At 43.7% G+C, this 22,511-nt stretch overlaps 3 protein-coding genes across 6 annotated transcripts in view; 1 reads left to right on the top strand and 2 right to left on the bottom strand.

The window, feature by feature from the left end:
* Nucleotides 1–1,173: 1,173 nt before the first annotated feature.
* On the bottom strand, nucleotides 1,174–5,699 carry NHLRC1 (NHL repeat containing E3 ubiquitin protein ligase 1). The gene has a single exon (XM_059851658.1). The coding sequence runs from the start codon at nucleotides 5,501–5,503 to the stop codon at nucleotides 4,139–4,141; it is 1,365 nt and encodes a 454-aa protein (XP_059707641.1). The 5' UTR covers nucleotides 5,504–5,699; the 3' UTR covers nucleotides 1,174–4,138.
* Nucleotides 5,700–8,609: 2,910 nt separating this feature from the next.
* On the bottom strand, nucleotides 8,610–18,619 carry TPMT (thiopurine S-methyltransferase). 3 transcript variants are annotated; one of them, XM_059851730.1, is made up of 9 exons: nucleotides 18,495–18,619; nucleotides 17,896–18,056; nucleotides 17,034–17,126; nucleotides 15,815–15,947; nucleotides 15,293–15,345; nucleotides 11,390–11,464; nucleotides 10,586–10,671; nucleotides 9,530–9,574; nucleotides 8,610–8,744 (listed from the first exon to the last, which is right to left on the bottom strand). In XM_059851730.1, the coding sequence occupies exons 2-9, from the start codon at nucleotides 18,033–18,035 to the stop codon at nucleotides 8,629–8,631; spliced, it is 741 nt and encodes a 246-aa protein (XP_059707713.1). In that variant the 5' UTR covers nucleotides 18,036–18,056; nucleotides 18,495–18,619; the 3' UTR covers nucleotides 8,610–8,628. The 3 variants fall into 3 exon arrangements, with proteins under 3 accessions (XP_059707713.1, XP_059707704.1, XP_059707694.1); XM_059851721.1 differs by lacking the exon at nucleotides 18,495–18,619 and adding an exon at nucleotides 18,328–18,488; XM_059851711.1 differs by lacking the exon at nucleotides 18,495–18,619 and adding an exon at nucleotides 18,184–18,318.
* KDM1B (lysine demethylase 1B) overlaps nucleotides 18,568–22,511 on the top strand; it is a 27,630-nt gene continuing 23,686 nt past the window's right edge. The window contains exons 1-4 of one of the 2 annotated variants that reach the window (XM_059851644.1): nucleotides 18,568–18,666; nucleotides 18,842–18,914; nucleotides 21,425–21,527; nucleotides 22,372–22,496. In XM_059851644.1, coding sequence (XP_059707627.1) covers nucleotides 21,438–21,527; nucleotides 22,372–22,496 — 215 coding nt within the window. In that variant the 5' untranslated portion in view covers nucleotides 18,568–18,666; nucleotides 18,842–18,914; nucleotides 21,425–21,437. Of the gene's footprint in view, nucleotides 18,667–18,840; nucleotides 18,915–19,361; nucleotides 19,428–21,424; nucleotides 21,528–22,371; nucleotides 22,497–22,511 lie in introns of those variants that run through there. The other variant, XM_059851635.1, reaches the window with a different exon arrangement.

The following is a 22,511-nucleotide window of genomic DNA, read 5'->3' as shown; positions in this document are numbered from 1 at the left end:
CTTCCAAAATCAGGAAGGCACCTCCCAGACAAGAGAGTGATTAAACACAGACTCTCTGTGTTTATTAAGGTAACCTGCTTTATTAAGGTAACCTTTTGATGGGAACTCTAAGATCTAGCCTGAAGTCTGCCAAAGGCTTTCCTTGATTCTCAGCTCTCTTGTCTGCAGCTGCAGGGCCAAGACATTTGTACTGTGCTTGCCTCACAGAGGGGTTGGAGTGCCAAGTTCAGGAATATCTCTAAATCTCTTGGAAAGCAGTAGTGAGGAAAAGGTGTAAGTGCAATGCATCATCTGCTCCCTGAGAACCTCTCCAGTTTTAGAGAGCTTTGAAGCTGTCCAGGAGAGTCAGATGTTACACAAAGGAGGCGCTTTAGAGAAAGCCTGGATGCTTATGTAACACTATCAAAGAAGCACTGGCTGTTCTCCGAATGATCTGTCAGTTCTCCTGAGATACCTGAATGAAAAGCAAGGTTTAGAACTCACTTGAAAAAATATCTGTATTTTTGCTTTGCTCCTGTGGAGGCAAGCTGTGACTCACAGGTGACATATAAAGTGTAAGACGAGCCTCTGAGACCCATGGTCCCAGGGAAGAAAGCTCCTTTTTGACCTCCATCAACCCTTCCAGAATGGAAAGGTCTCCTATATTCAAGGCTATCATCTTGATGGACCTGCTCTATAACATTCTTAGTGGTTTGGGAGCTATTACAGGAGATGCCCTCTTCCCCTGAAATCAGTCCATATTAAAAAATGCTACAGTGATGTTACATGCATGCTTTGGGAAAACATAAAGATCAAACTGATGTGCATAGCAATGTGACTGGAGGGAATGGACAGGTGCTCAAATACAATGGCCAAAATGAAATAAATTTTACTACTTTTTTCACTCTTTCTCTCTTATTCATCAATCTGAAAAAATACATTCTTTATCTAAAATTATTTTATTCACAAGCAAAACACAAAATATATATGTTACAGAACATCATCTCAATATTCATTTCTGAAACTCCTCTGACTCCTTTAGTTCCTTTAACACTGTCAACATACCCTGATATGTTTATATGCAACCTGAGATCAGTGCTTAAAAATAAACCAAATAGGAATTGCAGTGTGTATGTGTGTGTACAACAGACATAGCAATCTCTGCAAGGGGCTGAAGACATGGCACTAAAGGAAGACTGTCCATTATATTTATTTGGATTTAATCCAATGGCTAGAGCATGAGGTGCAGAAAGTTATGCAAAGGTGATGGATTTTTAAAAAATAAACTCAACACTAATTGTCACTGAAGCATCTAGACACAGTCCTATATTCCCTTCTAAACAGAACGGCCACCACTCTTTTCCAAAGGTAAGCACACATCTAGCTATCCCCATTCCAAGCACAGCCAATTAGACCCCAAATCTAAGGAATCAGTTCAACCATGGACCTTTCAATATTTGCCATCCCTCTCTCAGAACACAAGATTTCGTGTCAAAAGAAAGATTTCAGCTTTACTGCTGCATTTTCCCTTAAGCACCAAAGAACTCAAAATTTTTAATATTTGGTTTTATACAGTTCATTATTGCTTCTCAATTAAGGCACCTGCATCAAATTAATTAAGGCAGAATGTAATGGCTCCTTCGATGCAGTGTTTTACAACACTAAGCACCAAACTGTAGAGTAAAAAGAAAACAGTTGCATTGTTCACAGAAATTTGCTTTCAGTAGGTAGGTAAAGCAGAGACTACAGGAGATGGCACAAAGAAAAAAAATATTCTATTAGGTAGAATAAAGTCCCAAAGTTTATTTTGCTTACAAACCCAAAAATCAAATGATTTCTAGTTACCAAAGGAGTTAGGAACAGAATGGGCAACAATAGGAGTTTTTGTAGATTTTAAAACAGTATGAGTCAAAATGTTTAAAAATCAGCATTTTTGCTGCTGGGAAGTTACCTACATGGCAGTAGGTCCTAGAAAATTTTCCCATCCATTAATTTTGTAGCAAAACCAAGCTCCTGGTGCACACAAAGGTTTGAGGAGATGAAAGCTCCCAGCCCATGGTTCAGAGGAAGTGTTACTGTGACAAAGTATTAATTATGTATGAATACAGCATTGACGGCATTGCATGCATTCTGACACACAGCAGTCCCCCAAAGGAAGTGTTATCTAATTGGTTCTATCAAAGGCAGGAGTCTCCTTGGTATCTAGAAAGGAATATATAATCCAGGGGTCTCCTTCTTTGAGTAAATTTCCTTCCTGACCTCCAAGCTGGCCTACTGCTCAGGGCCATAGAGCTCATACTGCAGAACAGCCAAGGAGGATTTCTGGTTCTTCCGAAGGACCTTGCTGTGTGTCCAGGCAGTAGAGAAGGCTGAAAAATACCAACTGTGCACATCTCTGTAATTTTCAATAGCAAAAAATGACCCTACAGCAACTTCTGCAGGATATCACCAAACAGAAGAAAAAACCATCTACAGGGCAACTGCAATACAGAAATAGTGTTGTAACAAGGAAACATGTGATGAAAAAACATGAGGAAAAATCACTAAATTATTAAAATATAGAAGTAAGCAAATCACACTTTATTGGCAGGTCACTGTTCAATTAACCTTTACAATTAGCTGCAATTAATAGATTTGTTTTGTTTATATCAATGTTGACATGAGACAGATTAACACATTGGCTGAATTAGAGGGCTAAACTGCTCCAATTTAATGCAAGAATTTGGTAAATCACTGGTGCTGTAACACATGCAGTTATAAAATGCCCTGAAGTCAGACCAAAAGCCAGATAAAAAATTTACTGAGAGATTGCCTGTGAATTTCAAATTACAGTAGTTAATATTAATGATTTCAATTACTAAAAAAAAAAATAACCCCAAAAGTTTTATGCCATTTTAATCTACTCATCTCTACCTCAGATAGCATTTACATATTATATCTAACTTCATTTTAATGTGGAACCATCTAAGTAATCATTTTAGCAGCATGTAAATGCCTAAAAATGCAGCAGTGACTTCTAGTGGGGGTATTAAATCCTTCTCAAAATAAGTCCTATATACCAGAATTTCCACTATGCAATAAGGCAAAAGGACTTGTGTCCACAGTAAAACTGTGAGAATATAAATGAGAACATAATATCACTGTGAGTAAAACAAGAGAATATAAACTGATTTAAATCTCCTGTGTGTTCACAATCAACAAAATCTCATTTGGAAGCTACAAAAAAAAGAAAAAAAGAGGCTTACCTCTCACTAACATTTCAATTTGCAGTTGAATCCTGGGGTTTGGGAGTGCAAAAACACCATATTAATGACAAAACAGGGGCAGGTAGTGCTGAAAACCTCCTACATGTGGCAGTGTTAGCAGCAGAGCCAGCTCAAACTTACATATGCAGGAGTACTTGTGGTCTAAATGTGAATACTTCAAGAGGCTTTTAGGCAAAGTAGCCCTCGCTGTGTAACCACACATCAGATTATGTCCAGGTAAAGACACAGACTTGGGCATTTTAGAGGAAGACAAAGTGCTCCATTACAACTTTAATAAAGGTGGGAATAAACTAGCAGAGAAAAGAGTGCCCCCAGAAATGCATTTTCATGTCCAAATAGGCTTTGGACATGATTTCGTTTCTCATAACTCACTCATCAATGATTTTAGCTGGGTTTATGCAACCTTGAATGGAGGCTTCCAATTCTCCTATCATTCTGTCAAGGCAATCTCCTTCCTTGTGCACAATTCCTGGAAACAGTTCTGTCAGGAGTGTATCTATACTTAATTAAGCATAGTGATAACTATGTGCTGGGAAATGCAAATAAATGACTCATTACTTTCTCACGTGCTGGTCTTTGATTACGTGTCAAAAAAAAAAAAAAAAACAAAAAAAAAAAACTTGGCTGTCAAGGCATGGAATAGTTTTAAAATGCTAAGTGATTGGTTTGGTGGATTTGTTGTCGGCTACAGGCAGCAACAGCCAGGTCCTCTCCCACAGGTAGGCAAGAGAGGCGATACAAGTTTTGCAGGAAGCACGGCGCGTTGCTCGCGGGTGGAGGGGGCCTCAAAGCCTCACAACCGCCTCCTCTCTCCACTCCTACAAACTCCAGAACTCGGCATGCTTTACGGCCAGAAGCAGTTTGAGCCTGCGGCAGGAAGCATCTAAGCCCACTCAGGTAGAGCTATATACTTTCACTGAATGATCACCGCTGTCTAAAACGACGAGGGAATTGTTTGCCGTGTAAGTCAGTCCGACAGGATAAGAAAGCCCGTGGCTAATTAGAGGATTAAAGCTGGGAAATTCCTCAGGTTTCCCTAAGCATATGACAGCCTGGCTACAAACATCCGTTACTATAACACGACCTTCTTTGTCAAAGGCCACAGCCGTAGCATATATTCTGGAGGGGAAAACGAGGTTCAGACCGAAGCTGTCCATCTGGCCGATGAGATCCATCTCCGCACTGAATATCGTCACTCGGGTGCTGCCCTTGCTCGCTCCTCGAGCTTTCAGGTGCTCTACTACCACGACAGCACCCGAGGTCTGGCAGACAGCAACCGCTCTGGGGCTGACAAGCCGGGACCGGATCATCTGACACTTCTTTAATTCCCCCCTTGGGAAGTCGGCCGCCAAGCGGTAGAGCGCGCCGGCCTCCGAGTCGGTCAGGATTACTTCGCTCTTGGCGGTGGCATCCAAGCCCCAGGGCAAACAAAAGCCTTCCCGGACCGCCAGGACCCCCCTTCCCTCCGAATCGAAGGCCTTCACGGAGCAGTCCCCGCCGTCGGTGACCACCACGTGTCCGTCCGACGTGACCGTCACATCGAGCGGATACTTGATGTCGTTGTTCGCGTCCCCCCGCTCCCCGAACCGCTGCAGGCAGAACCCGCTCGGCCCGAAGACATGGATCCTCTTCTTGCCGTCGTGTGCCACCGCCAGGCGGCCCGACCAGGGGCAGGCCGCCACCCCGGTGGGATTCACCAGCGACCCCCAGCCCCCCAGGCACAGCCGCAGCCCGAGCCCCGCGGGGGCGGCCGCCGCCGCCCCTCCGCCGCTCCTGCCCAGGGCCGAGGCGAGGCCGCCGCCGGCGGGGCCCAGGAGCTCCAGCAGCTGCAGCAGCGGGCGGCAGTCGCTGGTCTCGGCGGGCCCGCAGAGCCGCCGGCAGAAGGGACACTCCAGCCTCTGGCGCTCGGCGCCGGCCAGGGCCCCCACGCAGCCCCGGCAGAGGACGTGCCCGCAGGGCAGGTTGAGTGGCCGCCGCTCCCCGTCGGGGCCGTACGGCTCGAAGCACACCCGGCACTCCAGCAGGCTCAGCTCCGCCTCGTCCTCCGCCGCCATCCCCGCCTGAGGAGAGCGACCGGAGCCCCCGCGGCGGCCCCGGATCCCCGGGCCCAGCGGGGCGGGCGCTGAGCGCGGCCGAGGCGGGCGCGCGCCCCCTGCGGGCCAGCGGGGGCGGAGCAGGGCCCGGAGTGTCCCGCGGAGCGTCCGTGTAGCACCGCTGCACCCGCTCATCCGCCAGCGCTCATATAGCCACCAGGACATCCGAATATCCTCCAGAATATTCAACTACCCGCCAGAATATTCACATACCCACCATATTCTTACAGACATCCAGTTATCAAATTACCGTACCGCTACTAGGTCTCTTTATGCCCCTACCAGGGTATGGAATTAAGCCACAATTTTACAGAATTGTGGTATCACTGGATGGTTTTGATTAGAAGGGACCTTGATGATTATCTAGTTCGAATCCTCCTCCCATTGGCACGGATGACCAGGATAGATCAGGTTGCTCAAAGCCCCATTCAACCTTGAACATTTCCAGAGATGGGGCACCCACAGCTTCTCTGGGCAACATGTCCCAATCTCATCACCCTTGCACTAAGGAATTTCTTCTTAATATATTACCTAAACATACTCTCTGTCAGATTTCCCTTTGTCCTGTCACTACATGCCCTTGTAAAAAGTCTCTCTCCAGTTCTTCTTTCTGCAGGCCCTTTAGGTACTGGAAGGCTGCTCTAAGGTCTCCTCAGAGCCTTCTCCAGGCTGAACAATCCCAACTCTCTCAACCTGTCTTTATAGGAGATATACTCTATCCCTGTGAACACCTTGGTTTCATTGGAATTTCCCTCTGTTCTGGCAAAATTTAGAAAATATTTACATTCATCACTAGCAGACACATTTCTCAGACAGGCACGTACACACATTTCTGTAAGGTGCACAGACAGCATGTGCTCCTTCTGCTAGGTGCATTTACAGGGAATTCTCAGAGGAGTTACAGGGTACACACAGATCTTACACATCCTAAAATGGCTGTTTTGGCACGTGGCATTGCTCTTGCCAGGCTGTCGCATGCCTGGGAGTCCTGTGCAGGACACCACAGGGCATGCGGCAGCCTCGTGCCAAGTGCCTGGCCTTTTGCAGCTATCACATATCTCAATGTCTGAGATAAACTTTGGGAGCTCTCATATTGCATCCGGAAAAAACTTGAGAGGAAGGAGGTGCTTAAACCTGGTAGCTGCAGTACTGGCCAGGAGTGAAAACAAACAAAACCAGCAGCTCCCAGCTTGCACTGGCCCACTGGCTACATCCACTCTTCTCTCTGTCAATTCAGCCTTGAAACACGAGTATCTATGAGCAATACTGAGTGTTCCAATGAGTTGTGGGCGTGGGGACTGCTGTGCTAAAACCAGCAGACCCATTTGCAGCTCTAGGACTATGGCACTCTAAAAATCCCCATGGTTTTTATTCGCCTTCTATTCTTGATTAATTATGATACATTACATTGCAATCATACCTTTAATTTCAAAATAAGCTGCAAAGGGGAGAAGTCGCTGGGCTCTGTCAACCTCAAAGTAGGGAAGATTTTTCTCATATTGAGACAGAACTTCCTGTGTTTCAGTTTGTGCCTTTTGCCCCTTTTCCCACCCCTGGGCACCACTGAAAAGTCTTGTCCCATCCTCTTGTCAACTGCCCTTAAAGATATTTGTAAGCATTGATGGCCCCTTCTTAGTTGCCTCCTCTCCAGGATAAACAATGGCTCCCTCAGCCTTTCCTCATAAGCAAGATGTTCCAGTCCCCCAGCCATCTTTATGGTCCTCTGATGGACCTGCTCCATGTTGAGGTCTCTCTTGTACTGAGGAGCCCAAAACTGGACTCAGTACTCCAGATGTGGCCTCACCAGGGCTGAGTAGAAGGGCAGGATCACCTCCCTAGTCCTGTTGACCACACTCTTCCTCATGCCCCCCAGGACACCACTGGCCTTTTTGGCCAGAAGGGCACACTGCTGGCTAACTTGTTGACCACCAGGACTTCCAGGTCCTTCTCTGCAGAGCTGCTTTCCAGCAGGTCAGCCCCCAGCCTGTGCTGGTGCCCTGGGTTTTTCTTCCCCAGGTGCAGCACCCTGCACTTGCCTTCTCTGAACTTCACTAAGTTCCTCTCTGCCCGGCTCCTGCGCCTGTCCAGGTGCTGCAGCATGGCCGCAGAGTGCTGTGGTGTGTCAGCCACTCCCCCTAGTTTTGTATTATGATCAAACTTACTGCAGGTACACTCTGTCCCTGCATTCAGGTCACTGATTAATAAGGTGAACAAGACTGGACCCAGTACTGACCCCTGGGAACACTGCTTACTAAAGCCCTCCAACTAGCCTCATCACAACACTGAGCTCTGTCACTCAATCTACCTCACTGTCCCACTAACCCAGCCCATTTCCCTTGGTGAATCCATGTTGAATACTCCTGATAACCTTCTTTTCCTCCACTTGCTTAGAGATGACATCCAGGATGGGTTGTTCCAAAGACGAAGGTGAGATTGACTAGCCTATAGTTTCCTAGGTCCTCCTTCTTGCAGTTTTTCAAGACTGCAGTGACATTGGTTTTCCTCCAAAAAAGGAAAAGGGGGGTCCTCAGGCACTCCTCCCATACTCCATGACCTTTAGGATATGATGGAGAATGGTTTAGCAATAACACTGGCTGCTTTCTCAGCACTCTTTAAGCCATCTTACCCAAGTCGTGTTAGTTTGCTTGCCCATAGCTGCACTTTCAAATGAGGGAACAGCACATTTGTGAGCGACTGCCAGGACATTTCCCACCCATTCCTCCCTGTCATCCAGTCTACCTCCCTCCAGCCTTGCTTGCTGGATGGTCATTTCCTCTTGGCAGCTGCTGCCTCGCCTTGCCTACTCACTGCCAGCTCTTCACTTGACATATATTCACAGGGATGGAGGGAACCCACTTGCAGCAGCTTCCCACCTCTCTGCCCAGCCTGGTGCACGGCCAGTGCCCCATAAAACAGTGTTTGAACTGCAGCTGCCACACTCCCAGGGCTGCTGGCTGACGATGCTGAGTTGCCTGGTCAGAATGCAAAATGCAGAATGCCAGGCAGACAGAGTCGACCAGCAATGGCTGAAAAGGAACAGGAACATTTCTTTCTCACAGCTGTCATGATCTGAACCAATATGGAAGAAAAAGGTATGCTTTGGTAATGGCTGTTTGTGCATGGAGTTTAAGAAAAGCTGTTCACAACTCAAGGTAGTAAAGGCAGCTGTGTAGGAGAAGCTGACTTGGTAAACAAAATGGACAAAACCCCTGTTTTAAGAATGCCCCTTTTTAAAATGTAAGATATAAGAAAAAGCAAGGTGGGAGGCAAGTTATTTTAATAAATTTTAATCAAGCTACAAACTTTAGTACATATAGCACCTCCAGAAAATAATCTAGTCCCCATTGTCTGTGCCTCTCTGAGAAGTCATCAACTTTTTCAAGACACCTAATTTCACAGCACTTGCCTGAAAAGGAGGTAAGAATAACAAATTAGTGAATGATTAGTCAATGAAAAATGCAAACTGTCCAGAAAAAAAAAATAAAAGTCTTATCCACAGATTTGCCCACAGTGCCTTACACAGTGACTTAAATGCACTGGGGAGAACTTAATTGCTCTCTTTTGCACTGGGATGCAACTGCCTATGCCAATGACTCACTGCACACAAACACTGCCAGAGCCTCAGAAAGTTATAAATTTAAAAGTGAGATATTACAGCACACCAGGAGGAACTCCTAAAGTTAAATTCTGACATAGCTCCAAATTTTATTATTTTGATGGATTTGAGTTGTACATTTTTAGCATTTTCTTTGAGTGCAGTGTTACTTTCCTTCTTTGTCACAAAAGTACAGTAGAAACTGTAGCACATGTAGGGCTTGTATTAAAACTAGGGAAACTGGTTGATGAGGTGCAGGCAAAGACAAAATGGTCAAACAGGACTCTAAGACTGAAGCTACAGGATTACTGAGTGCAGTATGAATCCTGGGAGAATAAAAAAAGGTACCAAAGGGAGAAAAGAAACTGTTTGTCTCTTTGGTTTTCTTCGTATCTTTTGAAGAACTGAGAATTTTCCATGCCAGCAAAATCCTTGTGGCTAAATGGTATTTATTTTTCCAAGTATTTTTCCATGACTCTAGCCTTTAGATAAGAACCAAATGACTGTATCACTCATCACAGTGCAAGGTAAAGGCATATAAACATCTTTATGTCTTTTTGAAAAAATTCCTAAGGGTTAAGTGAAATTTTACTCACCAAACAAAGTTTTAATTTCGGATTCAGGAACATAAAATGGTGGGCCTGAAAGAAAAGGAGTGAAGCTAATCAGAGAGGAGACATGGGAAGAAGACAAAATTTACACTGCAGTAGGAGAGTCAACCCCTTCACTCACAACACCTGGCCTGTAATGGGGCCCCAAGGTGTAGCACGATCAGCAGGAACCAGAAAACATGTCCAGAAATTCGTGGCACCTTGGCAGGCCACACAGCTTCAGGTGCTGCTGCTGCTTCATCTGCAGCTGCAGCAGGGAATCATGACTGTGACATGGATATGACCACTCTCAGTGTGCTGTGTGAATCCAGCCTACAATCTCTTTATACTACAGTGGCATGACTAAGGCTAAGAGCTGAATGTTTTCAGAGGAAAAGCAATGAATTAAACTGTTCTTGCTTGTGATAGCAAAACCTATTTTTGGGGAGGGGGGGAAATTATGCTGAAGGTCCCAAAAGCAGAAAAAAATCTCTTTCTTTTGTGAGTTAATATCAATTAAAAAATCTCCCACTTCAATACATAATACAAAAGCTATAAAAGGAAAAGTGCCTTATTTTACAGAATTTCACCTCTTCCAAGTACATTCAGAGCATGGTAGTGGCTGAGAGAGAGGCACAAGATGGGCAACACATTGGGTTGCAAATACTGGATAAACAGCATGAAGCTGACATTCTTGGGAGTGTTTCAAGATCCTGAGGCCAGACAGGATGTTTTTAAGTGCTTTGACTTCCAGCTTCATTGTAGCAGCCACACTTACAGTTTCATTTCCTTGTTAATATACCATGACTGTCCTCAACTTACCTTTAGCATGTCTGAATGCTAGAGAAAACACAAATTTAGTCCCAAGCTTGGTCAATATCTAAACTTTTTAACACACAGTTAAACACAGTCATACTGGGGTCACCAGCTAACAAAGCTATGCAGATAAAAATCTTGGGGAAGATACTAATGCCTCTACAATTTAACACATCTACATCTAATACATCTTTATACAATTTGTATTAGAGCAAAATCCCAATGTGAACGGTACAAAGTTCTCACCTTTGTGTTTGTTTGGATCATATGAAACTGTAACAAGGAGATAAGAAGAATTTTTCTCCACTAGGCTGATCATCAAACTGGCATAGCTAAAAGGAAAAAAATATACTTTATTATTTTTGTAAAGCATTCAAGCATAGCATTCAAAATATTCAACAAAATGCATTTCTCTGCAGACAGAATTTGAACTGAACTGCACACAGGCTAATTAAAACTTAGTTTAAATTTCAGGAGCATAAAATCCATGCTACACATGAAAAACATAAAGGTTGCATTTATTCCTCATAAAAAAGCATTTATCTTTTTTTGCACATTCAACTCAAGATTAATAGACAAACAAAGTATTCATCTGCCACAGTCTAAAATACAGTACACAGTACAGTCCTTATCTTTTAAAATTATTGTGAATTGAAGATTCTGTATCTAATTAAAAATCCTGGGAGCAGGTTCAAACTAAATTTGGGCTGGCTATAGGCAAGAACAAAAATTTGTAATCAAGGAGAGTGAGGAGGAAAAGAACAACGACAGAAGAAGTAGACGTGGTAAAAAGGAAATAATAGAATTCAGATGAGACTTGCAGCTCTGCTTCTGCTGGGTTGGAACAAACCACATATTTTCCCACCAAGAGGCAGGGTGGCTTCCTGAAGGAAGAATACAGCACTCTGCAACTGCAGCAGATGCTTGTGGTAGAGAAGAGCTTGTGTAGGTTTATCCTTTAAATGAAAAATGACTCATTAACAAGTCACAGGATCAAAAACTTGTCACTGATACATCAGAGAAAAGGCAGAAACAACGAAATTTACTCACCGTTGTCTGTCACATGGATTCACAGCTACAAGAGCTCCTCTGTCCCAAACCCCATCAAACTTGCCAATTATCGAGCTATAAGGAGATAAGGAAAAGGCTTAAAAATAGTAAACAGGGGCCTTCAGCTTCTTTCAGACACTTTTGTGATGTCACAAGGATTCTGCAGCTAGTGATTCCCCACCACCTCTCTGTTATGGTGCAGCATTTTTATAATCCAAACCAACAGGATCTGGAGCTCAAGAAACCCTCCTGGTTCTTTATCCTGCTACAATAGCGAAGAGGTGTGGGAATTGGTCAGTGCTTCCCCATCCTAGGGACTGATGAGACACGGCAGGGAGGAAGGAATGTACTTTTAACACATTTGGGCTACAAGTCTGGGTGTCCAGTAACCACATGCTTCTGTCTAAAAAGCATTCAGCACATCAACAGTTCTTGACCATGCATGATTTCATACGCAGGCTAAGGAAGCTGCCTTGTTGCTTTACTATCATTGACTCGGCACATTCAGTAACTTTAGACACCTGAATCCCCAGCTACATGCCCAGGACAGTTAGCTTCAGCTTGCAATTTGTTTAATGCTAGAAAAGCTAAGTTACACTGCTGCTTGCCTTAGTGCAACTCTGCTGCAGACATTAGTTTTACTCCTGGATATGCTGGCAGATGGCTTCAGTGGCCACCCAAAACCTGCCAGTGAGCAAGACTATCAAGAAATGCCTTTATTAATGGATGGTAAGAGCAGCCAGAGCAACACAAAAGAATATCTGGGGATAAGAACGAGCCTTGTTTTTGGTAGTTATTAAAATAGGAGGTTAGACAGTAAGGCAGTAATTAAGTAAATTGCGTAATTTTAAAGAAAGTGTGAATAAGTTTACTTAGAAAAATGTGGCATGGAATTGTGCAATACCCTTCTGCCTGCTGGGCAGGTGTCAGAGTCCAATTGCATCATCTCTGTCTTCATTTGTGTACAGGTTTTGGCCAGGGTAGAATTACCTTTCTCCATAGTGGCATGCATGGGGCTGTGTTGGTGGACTTGGGCTTGAAATCATCATGATAACACAGTGATGAGTTAGTGCAGAGCAGCACTTACACAGCACCAACACCTTTCCTGCTCCTCACACCCTGACACCAGTGAGTAGGCTGGAGAGTACAGGAATGAACAAGATACTGGGTGGGGACACAGCAAGCACAGCTGACCCCAACTGAGCAAAGGGATATTCCAGACCATCTGGTTCCACTCTCAGCAATAAAACTGGGTGGGAGGTTGGTGGATGGGGGCACTGCTTGGCTACTGGCTAGGCATCGGTTGCTTAGTTGGTGGTGGGCAACTGCTTTCCTTTGCACCACTTTTTTTTCTTGGGTTTTATTTTCCTGTCTCTTTGGTTGTTCTGTGTCGTGTAGTTTTTTTCCTTACAACTTTTTAAAATTTCTTTTTAATTATTATATTGTTTTCATCTCCACACACATTTCTTTCTTACTTTTACCCTTTTGATTGTCCCCATCATCTCATGATGGGGAAGTGGGCAAGCAGCAGTGTGGTGCTTAGTTCCACCACCTTAGCCAGAGTTAAACCATGAGAACTACTCTCTCACCACTGCTATTTTCATTGCAATGGTATTGCTAAGTCTCTGGCCTCTAACCAACAAGCTGATCTTGCATTTCCCACTCTACTGCGATGAGACATGATAACACTTTCAAGTGCTGACTTCTTTTAAAGTTTGCCAAGTCTAAGCATCTAATTTAAATAACCGGCCTTGTAAGTGAAAGGAGTTTTTTAAAGAGACTGTTAAACAAGCAATGGACATGCAGTGCACAAAGGGGAGTTTAGTGGGGCAAGTGACAAACGATCTTCTGAAGCTTGGAGGCAGTTCTCCTCTCTGTGTAGCTGAGTCTGCTGGGTGACCTCAGGCAAGCCACTGCGGTTTTCTGCACTTGGTTTTTCTTTCCAACTTTAATCTGGTCTAACTGGAATGGCAGCAGTGGCTCCAAACATGCATTTAATGTACTTTACTCCCAAGCTATTTCACCAAGGCCTACAGACATCCCAGGCTGCAGGCAGGCTCATGCTGTGGCCTTGCCCCAGTCCTGGTCTCCTGGCTGCCCAGATCTCAGAACCTGCTGAGTGTCTGGGTGCTCCTTGTCCCTCTGCACATCCAATTTCATTCACAACACAATGAAGCCATGAGGAAAAAGTCAAAAAAGGCACACAGAGTCAGGATGAAACTAAGGTATGAGGAAGCGCTTTCACTGTAACACACTGCTATGTGTTTATACGGCATTCAGCATGGGTTAGGGACTACAACATCTAACAAATTTACCATGGAAATCAGAAATTCACATATCTGCAGAAAACCCAGTGGATTTAAGAGGAAATTTGTGAATTTCTCTCTCTGCGTATGTTTAGTAGTTTCAGTAAATGCAATTTTGGATTTTCTTTTGAAGTCTTGCAGCCATAATTGTACTAGAAGGTACAGTGATTGTGTAATATAACTGTTTTACATATGTCCCAGAATTCCCAGAAAGAGCAGTAATTCCTGTTACTCTTTAACTAGCAAGAGTCTTTGAAACGTCCCATTCCGACAAAGGTCAGGAGCACATCTGAGTTTTCTTCTAATTAATGCTAGGCTAATGGAGATGAAAGGGACCTGTTAGTAGGCCAGCCTCAGCAAGGAAGAATTAAGTTTAATTTCCATAATTACTGGGTAATTAATCAAATTTTCTGTACACAGAAGCTAGAAGTGTGTGTGCATTTTTCTAGTCACAGGTATCTGCTGACTGAAGTTGGGAATACAGTTCATTCTGCATCCAGAATGTCTCTCTGCCAATTTATTTTGTGACAACAAACTATGTACTGGATCCAGTGATATGCACTTAAATTGTCACTAATTACCTATTTTTGTTTATTTCAAAGTATTATTACACCATGTTGTGATAGAAGTTACAAATTTCACCATACTACTTGCTACAAAATTTATGACTGAATTTTTCAAAAATTTCTGAGAAGCTTAAGCAATCCTTGGGCAACTTGTCAACTCACAGTGATAAAGATTTAAAGAGCCCTACAGTGTAGCAAGTAACTACACTGGAGGGACAGAAACCAGGCAGTATCTACAAAGTCACATTCATACACACCCCATCTGTTCGACTCTTTGCAAACTGGTTACACATATACACTAGTCAAGTCAGCTGCAGCAGCAGAAGTCTCAGTCATGGTCTACTATCTGAAAGACTCTGGACTCTAGTAAAGAACAGTCTTTTTTCCAGTGTTTTGGCAGATTGAAAAAAAAGAGATCATATAGTAAACTGTGTTCTGGCATCCTGAACTACCTGTATGTAGTAGTTCTGGAAAGCCCATCAAAGCAAATGTTAAGACTTTACCACCTACTGAAAAGACATGTGACAAATTCTTGTGCCTGACAGTTGTTTGTAAGAAGAGCAAACAAACACAAAAAACTTCACCAAAACCTTATAATCTAGGGAAAAATCACATCTGAGTAAGAACTGCAAGAAGAGGGAACTATTGTGCTAAGACACCTCTGAATATATTCTCTTTACTAAATTACTCTGAGTAAGGGATTGTGCTAAAGTTTTGATTCATAGAATTCATCCGTAATGTTAAAGATAAATTGGTTTTACTGTAAAAGCAAAAATTTTTTTTGATAACTTTCACAGAATGACTTGGAATAAGAAGCCCATTTAAAGATAAATAGTTGTCATCCTTAGTTATTAACCATGGAATTAGACTTTCGTTGGAGATTGGCCATTCAAGTTTCTCATACAAATTAATATGATTTTGCTTAAGAGGACCTGATAAATCTTTGCCTGATTCAAATAAAATAATAGTATTGGACAGTAGTAATACATATTTGATTATGGAGAATTGTACAACACTATGAGTATTCCTACCTGGACAAATCATAAATACTGCAGCAGTAGAGGGAAATGTTGCCAGAGGTACTCTACAATAAAAGCAAAGGAAACAATCCTTATCAGCTAACCATCTTTAAATACGGAGTCGTAAGTATGTATTTATACTTCACATCTTAAAATATACCCATACACTATTAAAAATGAAATTTTAAAAATACATTTATGTGCAATGGGGGAAAACACAGAAATATTTTTAGTTTTAGTTTACTGAGATAGCCCTTTTGATCCCCTCCAGAGAGGTTCTAATCTACCAAGGCATGCCTGCAGTTTTAAAATACAATCCTTCTACATTCAGGTGCTTCACCGTTACAAGAAGGCCAAAGTAGTAAGTTTAGAAGAATAACTTCTCAGTCCAAAAATACAACTCAGAGCTTCCTTTTAGACCTCTTCAGGAGAGGTGAATGATTACCAGTAAAACAGATGCATAAAAGCAGAATGACTTGTTTACTCAGTTATGCCAGCATTGCATGATTAACCTCACCAGATCATTTGACATACCTGGAACATTTTTGCTCCTGAAATCTCAGGGACTGGCTCCTCACAATAAGGCAGACTGTGTTCTGAAAAAAATTCCTTCACTGCTTCCTCGCTGATTTCCACACCAACAACGCTGTGTCCCATGTCCGCCAGCCTGCACACAAGAGAGAGAAGGCTTAGGTTTACATTGGGCCCACAGGCTGGGCAAAATTTGTATCTCCCACACATCATTTATTCATTAGGGAAAGCCTAGTTTTAGGATGCCCTGATATGTTTAATCCTGACTTTCTGAACTGTTCACATTATACTGAACACCTCCTTCCAGGATCTGAGCTTAAATTAGCACCACTCAGCATACAGTTGACGAGGACTTAGATGCTTTATTTAGATTTAATGAATTATTCATTTATTCTTACTAACTCGATGAAAACAGAGGTGATCAGAGTGAGAAACTGTCAATTTCAGAAAGGTGCTGTGCCCTGAACTGAGGACTGAGGCACAGTGTCCACCCAGCTGCCTCTGTGGCTTGGCAGGAATGGGCAGCAAAGGAGGTGCAGTAGCCTCTGCGCTGCTGCAGCTCAGCAAAACACCAACGTGTGTCAGAGCCCACAGTCAGCCTAGGGAGCAGGTACTGTGATAAAACCTGATAGCTGGGTTACTTGAAGATGCAGTGCAGGTTTTGGTTTGTGCTTCCTCCCTCCAAGAAAAAATACTGGCTTATATAGGCCCTAATTTTAAATACAACACTCCTTCCCCACACCTTCATCCCCACCCCCCCCCAAAAAAAAGTAAAGGCAAAACACAAAGTATAAAAAAAAGAGGAAGTTACATTTAGCCCAAATTACTTAAATTTCCAGAGTGGCATGCCACATGGTCTCTTGAAAATGTTGTCTGACACAACTGACCTCATTGTGGGTAGTTCAAGCTGGCATTGCTATGGAAAGCAGCACTGGGAAGGGCACAGATTCAGTCTGTTTGTAAGAACTCTGTCCATCTAAATTCAGCATTCCCCAAGCTGAACTTGGGACAATCAGCAGGACTTTCAGATCACACCTTATCCATTCAATTTATGCTACTATACAAAACACCAGTTTCCTCCTCCCTTCAGCTTCCAGTGACACTTCTTTCCTAGCAGTGGAAATGTGGCATATTTCCACTGGCCAATATAAGGTTGGGAATTCCCCCTCTCCCTCCCTCCCCACATCAAGTAAGACTTTTGCTCTTTTTATCTGTGTTTTACCATTTCATCTCTACTGCTTTACCACAAAGCGGGAAAAATATCCTCAGTCCACTCCTGCCATTTATAAGAACATCCAGATACTTTTGGAGGAGCCTGCAGAAGAACCAGACACAGTTTACTTAACTCTGTGAGTATTTCTGCTGGCCAAGTGCTACACACTATGCCAGGTAGCATGAAAACTCCACCATGGCACATATGTTATTAGCTCAACCTACTTCATGCCATTAGAAATAAAAACACAAAATAAAAGCATTCACCTTCCACTTACACAGCAAGAAAGTCAATTTCATGTCATTCAGAAATCAACACATTTCTGTTTGTTCTATTTTCTGTTTGTCTTTACAACTAAACAGTCCAACCAACCCACCTCTAAGAGGGTCATAACAGAGATTTTAAACAGAAAGATTATGAAACTCCTGCATCAAGCAAATCACTTCTACAGGTCTTGAGAGACTATACAATCAGTTTTGTTCTCTTAGGTCCTTTACTGCATGGTAGTTGCTCTGATGTCCTCTGCACATAGTTTCAAGGCCCAGTTTCACATGAACAATAGTGCAAAGCATCTCCATCAGAAAATTTAGGATTTTTTTAGCCAAACTGTTCAAGCTTTAAGGTTTAAAACCTGATTCAAGAGTAAAAGCTCTAAATTCATTTCAATGCTTTCTTTTCTCTGTCCTTTGACAAATGAAGGTCACAAAAATATCTACATTAATTTTTGTTTCGAAAACAAAAATGTGCCCATGTAAGATAATTTGCTTTTTGCAAATGTTCCATTTTCAATCAAGAGTTTCTCAAATGAGCCAAGCCAGTCATCTCATGGCATTACTTAAAACAGCTTAGGCAGAAGAGTGAAGTCACGTACGGATGCCCTTCTTCCTTGTGAAACCCGATGTTACCCATTTCCCATTTTTGTAGCCATTCCTCCTCTGTCACCACTCTCTCTTTCTGAGACCCAACATCAGAGTCTTCCAGGAGCCCGGATGCATCCGCTGAGTGGTCCATGTCTCCAGGGAGTGCTCGTAGCTGTGAAAAAAGAGAGAAGAATTACCCCCACCCAATGCACAGTTTGGAACTGGCTCCTACTTCCCCGAACCGGACAAAAATTTAGTAGATCTCAAGAGATCACCATTTGGTGACAGCCGCAATGTACCGAAAGCGACACAGCCATCAGCACACTTTTGGCTCCCGATAGACTCGGCCAGACCCTGTTTGCCGGGGCGGCTGAACGGGCCTGTCCAGCACTGTGGGTCTGCCGGTGGCCGCCCTTTTCGCACCCATCGAGAAGCCCCCCTACCCCGGTAACGAAGGAGGGAGATGCCGACACTTCTCTCCCGTGAAAACCGCGGGCAGAAGGCGGGGGCGAGCGGCTGCTGGGGCCGGGGGACCCGCGGGGTGACCCGTGGTGGCTCAGCGCCGCCGCCCCGCTCGGCCCCCCCGCCCGGGCCGCGGCAGCCGAGGTACCTGCACGGCCGCGGGTCCCGTGAGGGCGGCGGGGCCGGGGCGGTGCCTCCCCGCCCTCCCCCTCGCTACGCACCGCAGAGAGCGGAAGCAGCGGCAGGAGGAGGCGGGCTGAGGGTGCACGGCACCGGGGAGGAGGAGGATGGCGGTGGGGATGGCGGCGGCGGCAGTGGTGGTGAGTGACTCCCTCCCTCAGCTGCAGCGCCCACTGCGGGGTCGCTTGTTCCTCCCCGGGCTGGCGGGGCAGGTGCCAGCGCTGCCCCCGTCCTCACCTCCCCGCTTCACTCTTCCTTCCCCCGTCTCTTTCTCACTCCCTCCCTTCCTTCCCCCTTCTCCACCCTTTTTTCCAGCTGCAGCTCTAGCAGGAGGCGGCGCGGACACGCGTGAATGTGGTCTCCGGCCCCCGAGTGACCCGGCCCCGAGGTGAGTGCCAGGCGCCGACCGCAGCGCCTGCCCCGCCGGCGGCACCGCCCCCGCCCGGCTCCGGGGCAGCCCAGCCGCGGGGGCTCCCCTGCCCGGGGCTGCCCCTCGGGACCCCCGCCCGCCGCCAGCTGTCACTGCCGCGGCCCCGGGCGGGCGCTGTCAGCCGCGGCCGGCGGGGCTGGGCGCCGCCGCTCGACTCGGGCTGAGTTTTAGAGGTGTGTGCGCTCGCAGTGTTAATCAGGCTGCTCTCGCTTCCTCCCCGTCTCTGACAGTGTGTGTCTTGTGTGGTTTCTTTTCTTAATTTTTTTTCTCTTCCCCAAAGACAAACTTGCTGCCAACTGTGCAGGTAAACCGCACAAAGCTTTCCGATATAGGCCACGCATTACGGACGGATGAAACGTTATTGAATGTGACATTCACGCATTATGCATCCCTCTCCTTTTAAAGGGCTTATTTTCTCAGCCAGTAAGATGTCTACAGGACAGGATGCAAAGTCATGTAAAGCTTCGTAGAGTAAGCCATATTTGTTTGTTCTATAAAAATTTGGTTTTTTTTTTGGGAGGGTGTTTTTTGGTTTTTCAGGGGAAGTGGGCACAAAGTATCGTACACCTGATCTTTTTCTCCCTTTCACCCCACCTCCCTCCTACCCCTATTGAAGGGGTAAAAGCAAAAATATGTCTGCAATTCTGTACAACTGACCTCTGCCTTTCAAAATGGGCAGCCTCTCTGAATCTGAAATATTTTTATCAAACTTCCTGGTGATTGACACTTTTCCTACTCCCCACATACATAAGGCAAAATTCGCACGTTCTTTTACCTTTTTGGATAAAAGGGCCCCACAGCAGCAGCAGCAGCAGACTGTGATCACCTGATGGTCACCAAAATGAGTCATCTGGTGCCTTGCTTGGCACTCCTTGCTCAGTTGGAAGCCTCTGACTGTAAGGACCATGGCATGTCAGAATGATTATTTGCCATCAGAATATTAGGTGACACAGAGAGATACTGTTGTGCCACTGATACATAAAGAAAGCTCTAAGGGGAAAAATCCACCGTTTTCTGGGGTGTTATGCTGCAGTTTAGGGAAATCTCATGTAAATGAAACTGATTTGTTTTCTTTACTCTCCAACCTCATCCACCCCCATACAGTGGTAAGTTACAGTGAAGTGATGCTAATTTTTTTTTTTTTTCAGAGATCAGTAGATACTGACTTTATAACTTTTTTCCTGCCTCTGACTAGTTGTAATTGGAGGCGCTACATACAAGAAACAAAGTTTAATTTTGTATTGGGCTGTTTGAACTAATTTTTCTCATGTGTGGATATCCTTATGTGATTTGTCTTCCTCTCACAAATAATTTCTCCTATCTTGAGAGGAGAATGAAGCACCAGTTTACTTGACTTGAATCAGCTTAAGATAAAATTTTGTCAAAATTCCCACTCTCCTCCTATTACCTTGACTTTTAACAGAATTTCTGAACTAAGATACTGCTGCCTTGTCCGTCACGGACAGGTTGAATAAGGGAGTTGCATCCTGAAACAGGGAGAATTGAGAAGTCTCATATATATATATATATATATATATATATATAAAACCCTCCCAAAAACATAATTAAAAACTGATCCCTATTACAACAACATAACATTCATGTTGCAGTGCTGCAGTACAAGGGGTTAATTTCCACTTCTTTTCTGTATGTTGTAGAGCACTCTTTAGATTTACTTTTTCCTCCAGGCTGTCATTGTGTTTTACTCCCTGTGAAAAGAATGCCTTTGATTTAAAATATGCTTTCATATTTCTGCATCATACTTTCTCACACTCTGTGGTTTCCAGTTTGCATGGTTAACTGTGGTCCATTCTGTCCTCCTACCAATGCAGTCAAAGACAGCTACAGAGCGCTCTCGTGCTGTAAATATTTTATTTTTTCCTGTAGAATACTTAACAACAAACTTTGTAATATTCAAATCACTTACAGATGCAATATAATGGCAGTCCAGACTTCAAATTCTGATCTCTTTTCATAGAAGGCTATGCAAGTCTTGGAACTGGTTGCTCATCTGGTATTAAACATCTCTTCAGTACTCTGTTTGGAAAAGTGCTTTACAGTGCAAATCTCTTGCTGCCAATAAATCAGTAGTTAGCAGGATGAGTGTTACTCCAAGTGGTATTTGAATGTTTGCATCAGCATTGAGCTGTCTGTTCACTTTGCCAACCCAAATTCCAGTCCAGGTCTTCACGTAATGCAAATCAGATTATTGAAATCCAGGATATGCTGATCTGGAACAGCCTGTCAAGAGGTACTCAGGGATCTAATCTTAACATCGAATTTAGTTTAAAATAGTAGTATTGTTCCTTTCCTGTAATGCCTCATTCCCATTTTCTACTCGAATTAACAGTCAAGCTGAACAGATTCTTACCTAGGAACTCTGTGAAAAGTAGTATTGTGAGTGCCTGTCATTAGCTCTGCAAAGTCAAGCAATTTAAATTAATTAACTATTGCCTACCTTTTTTCAGATCTAACAATACAATGTCAACGGGAAGGGTACGAACGAAGAAAAAGGCATGTTCTTCAGATCAGTCTCCAGACAACCTTCCTGTGAGGAGTTCTGGAAGACAGGTATTTATAATAATTTAAAAACACGTGAGTTTGTACTTTGATATTTTTTATTTTCTGTTGACATTTGTAAAGAACGTGGGCTTCCTTGTGGATAAGTTACCTTGGACTACTTATCCACAGAAAAGGAGAATGAGTTTGTCCTGTGAATAAACAGGTCATTTTGCAAACGATATTCAGAAAAGATAAATACTCTGTATAACCTGTAAGTACTTAATGTGTTAAAAATCAATCACAAATTTCTGTACAGTCAGACAAAGCTGTCTGCCCATCCAGACAGAGACCTAAAACAACATAATACACAACACCTTTGAGGCCCAGAAGAGACATTTGGTATACAGTTTTGTATCCAAAAAAATGTCTATATCCAAAAAAGCCTTCCCTAATATTTTATTTGAGGCACAGATAGGATTGCCACTTGTAATTAATACCAATAAGTATTTTAAAAGAGGAGATTTTCTGAAGGAGAAATAAAATGGATGCATGAGGGTTGACTCATTAGCACATGATGGAGCTTAAAATACTATTTAAACTGGAAGCTTTGCTTATAATTTCTTCAGTGCCATCAATTAGACCAAGGCAAGAAATTTTTAGAAAGAAATGATATTTCCAGTCTTACTGTGGGCTTGGAAGTTTTTTTTTTTTGGTGGGTTTTTTGTGGATTTTGAGTGGAAAAATCTGACCTAATTTGACAGCTGTTTCATGCTGCAGCTAGTTCACAATGGCTGCAAAGATTTTCATTAGGATTGTTTTAACTAGGGGATGCCACTCACAAGCTGCAAAACTGTCTGATTGTAGAGGATGCATTTGTGTCATTTATGGTCAGATTCCAGCTATTCTTTATTAGGTGAAGAAGAAAGCAGCTGAAGCAGCAGATGATGATGATGAAGCATCAGAGAAGAAATATAGAAAGTGTGAAAAAGCTGGATGCACCGCAACATGTCCCGTTTGCTTTGCCAGTGCAGCAGAAAGGTTTGTTACTTTTTA

The sequence above is a fragment of the Haemorhous mexicanus genome, chromosome 1 (assembly GCF_027477595.1).
Source record: "Haemorhous mexicanus isolate bHaeMex1 chromosome 1, bHaeMex1.pri, whole genome shotgun sequence".
Classification (NCBI taxonomy): domain Eukaryota; kingdom Metazoa; phylum Chordata; class Aves; order Passeriformes; family Fringillidae; genus Haemorhous; species Haemorhous mexicanus.
Note: the sequence above shows the minus strand (reverse complement) of the source record. Positions and strands in the feature narration are given on the sequence as shown.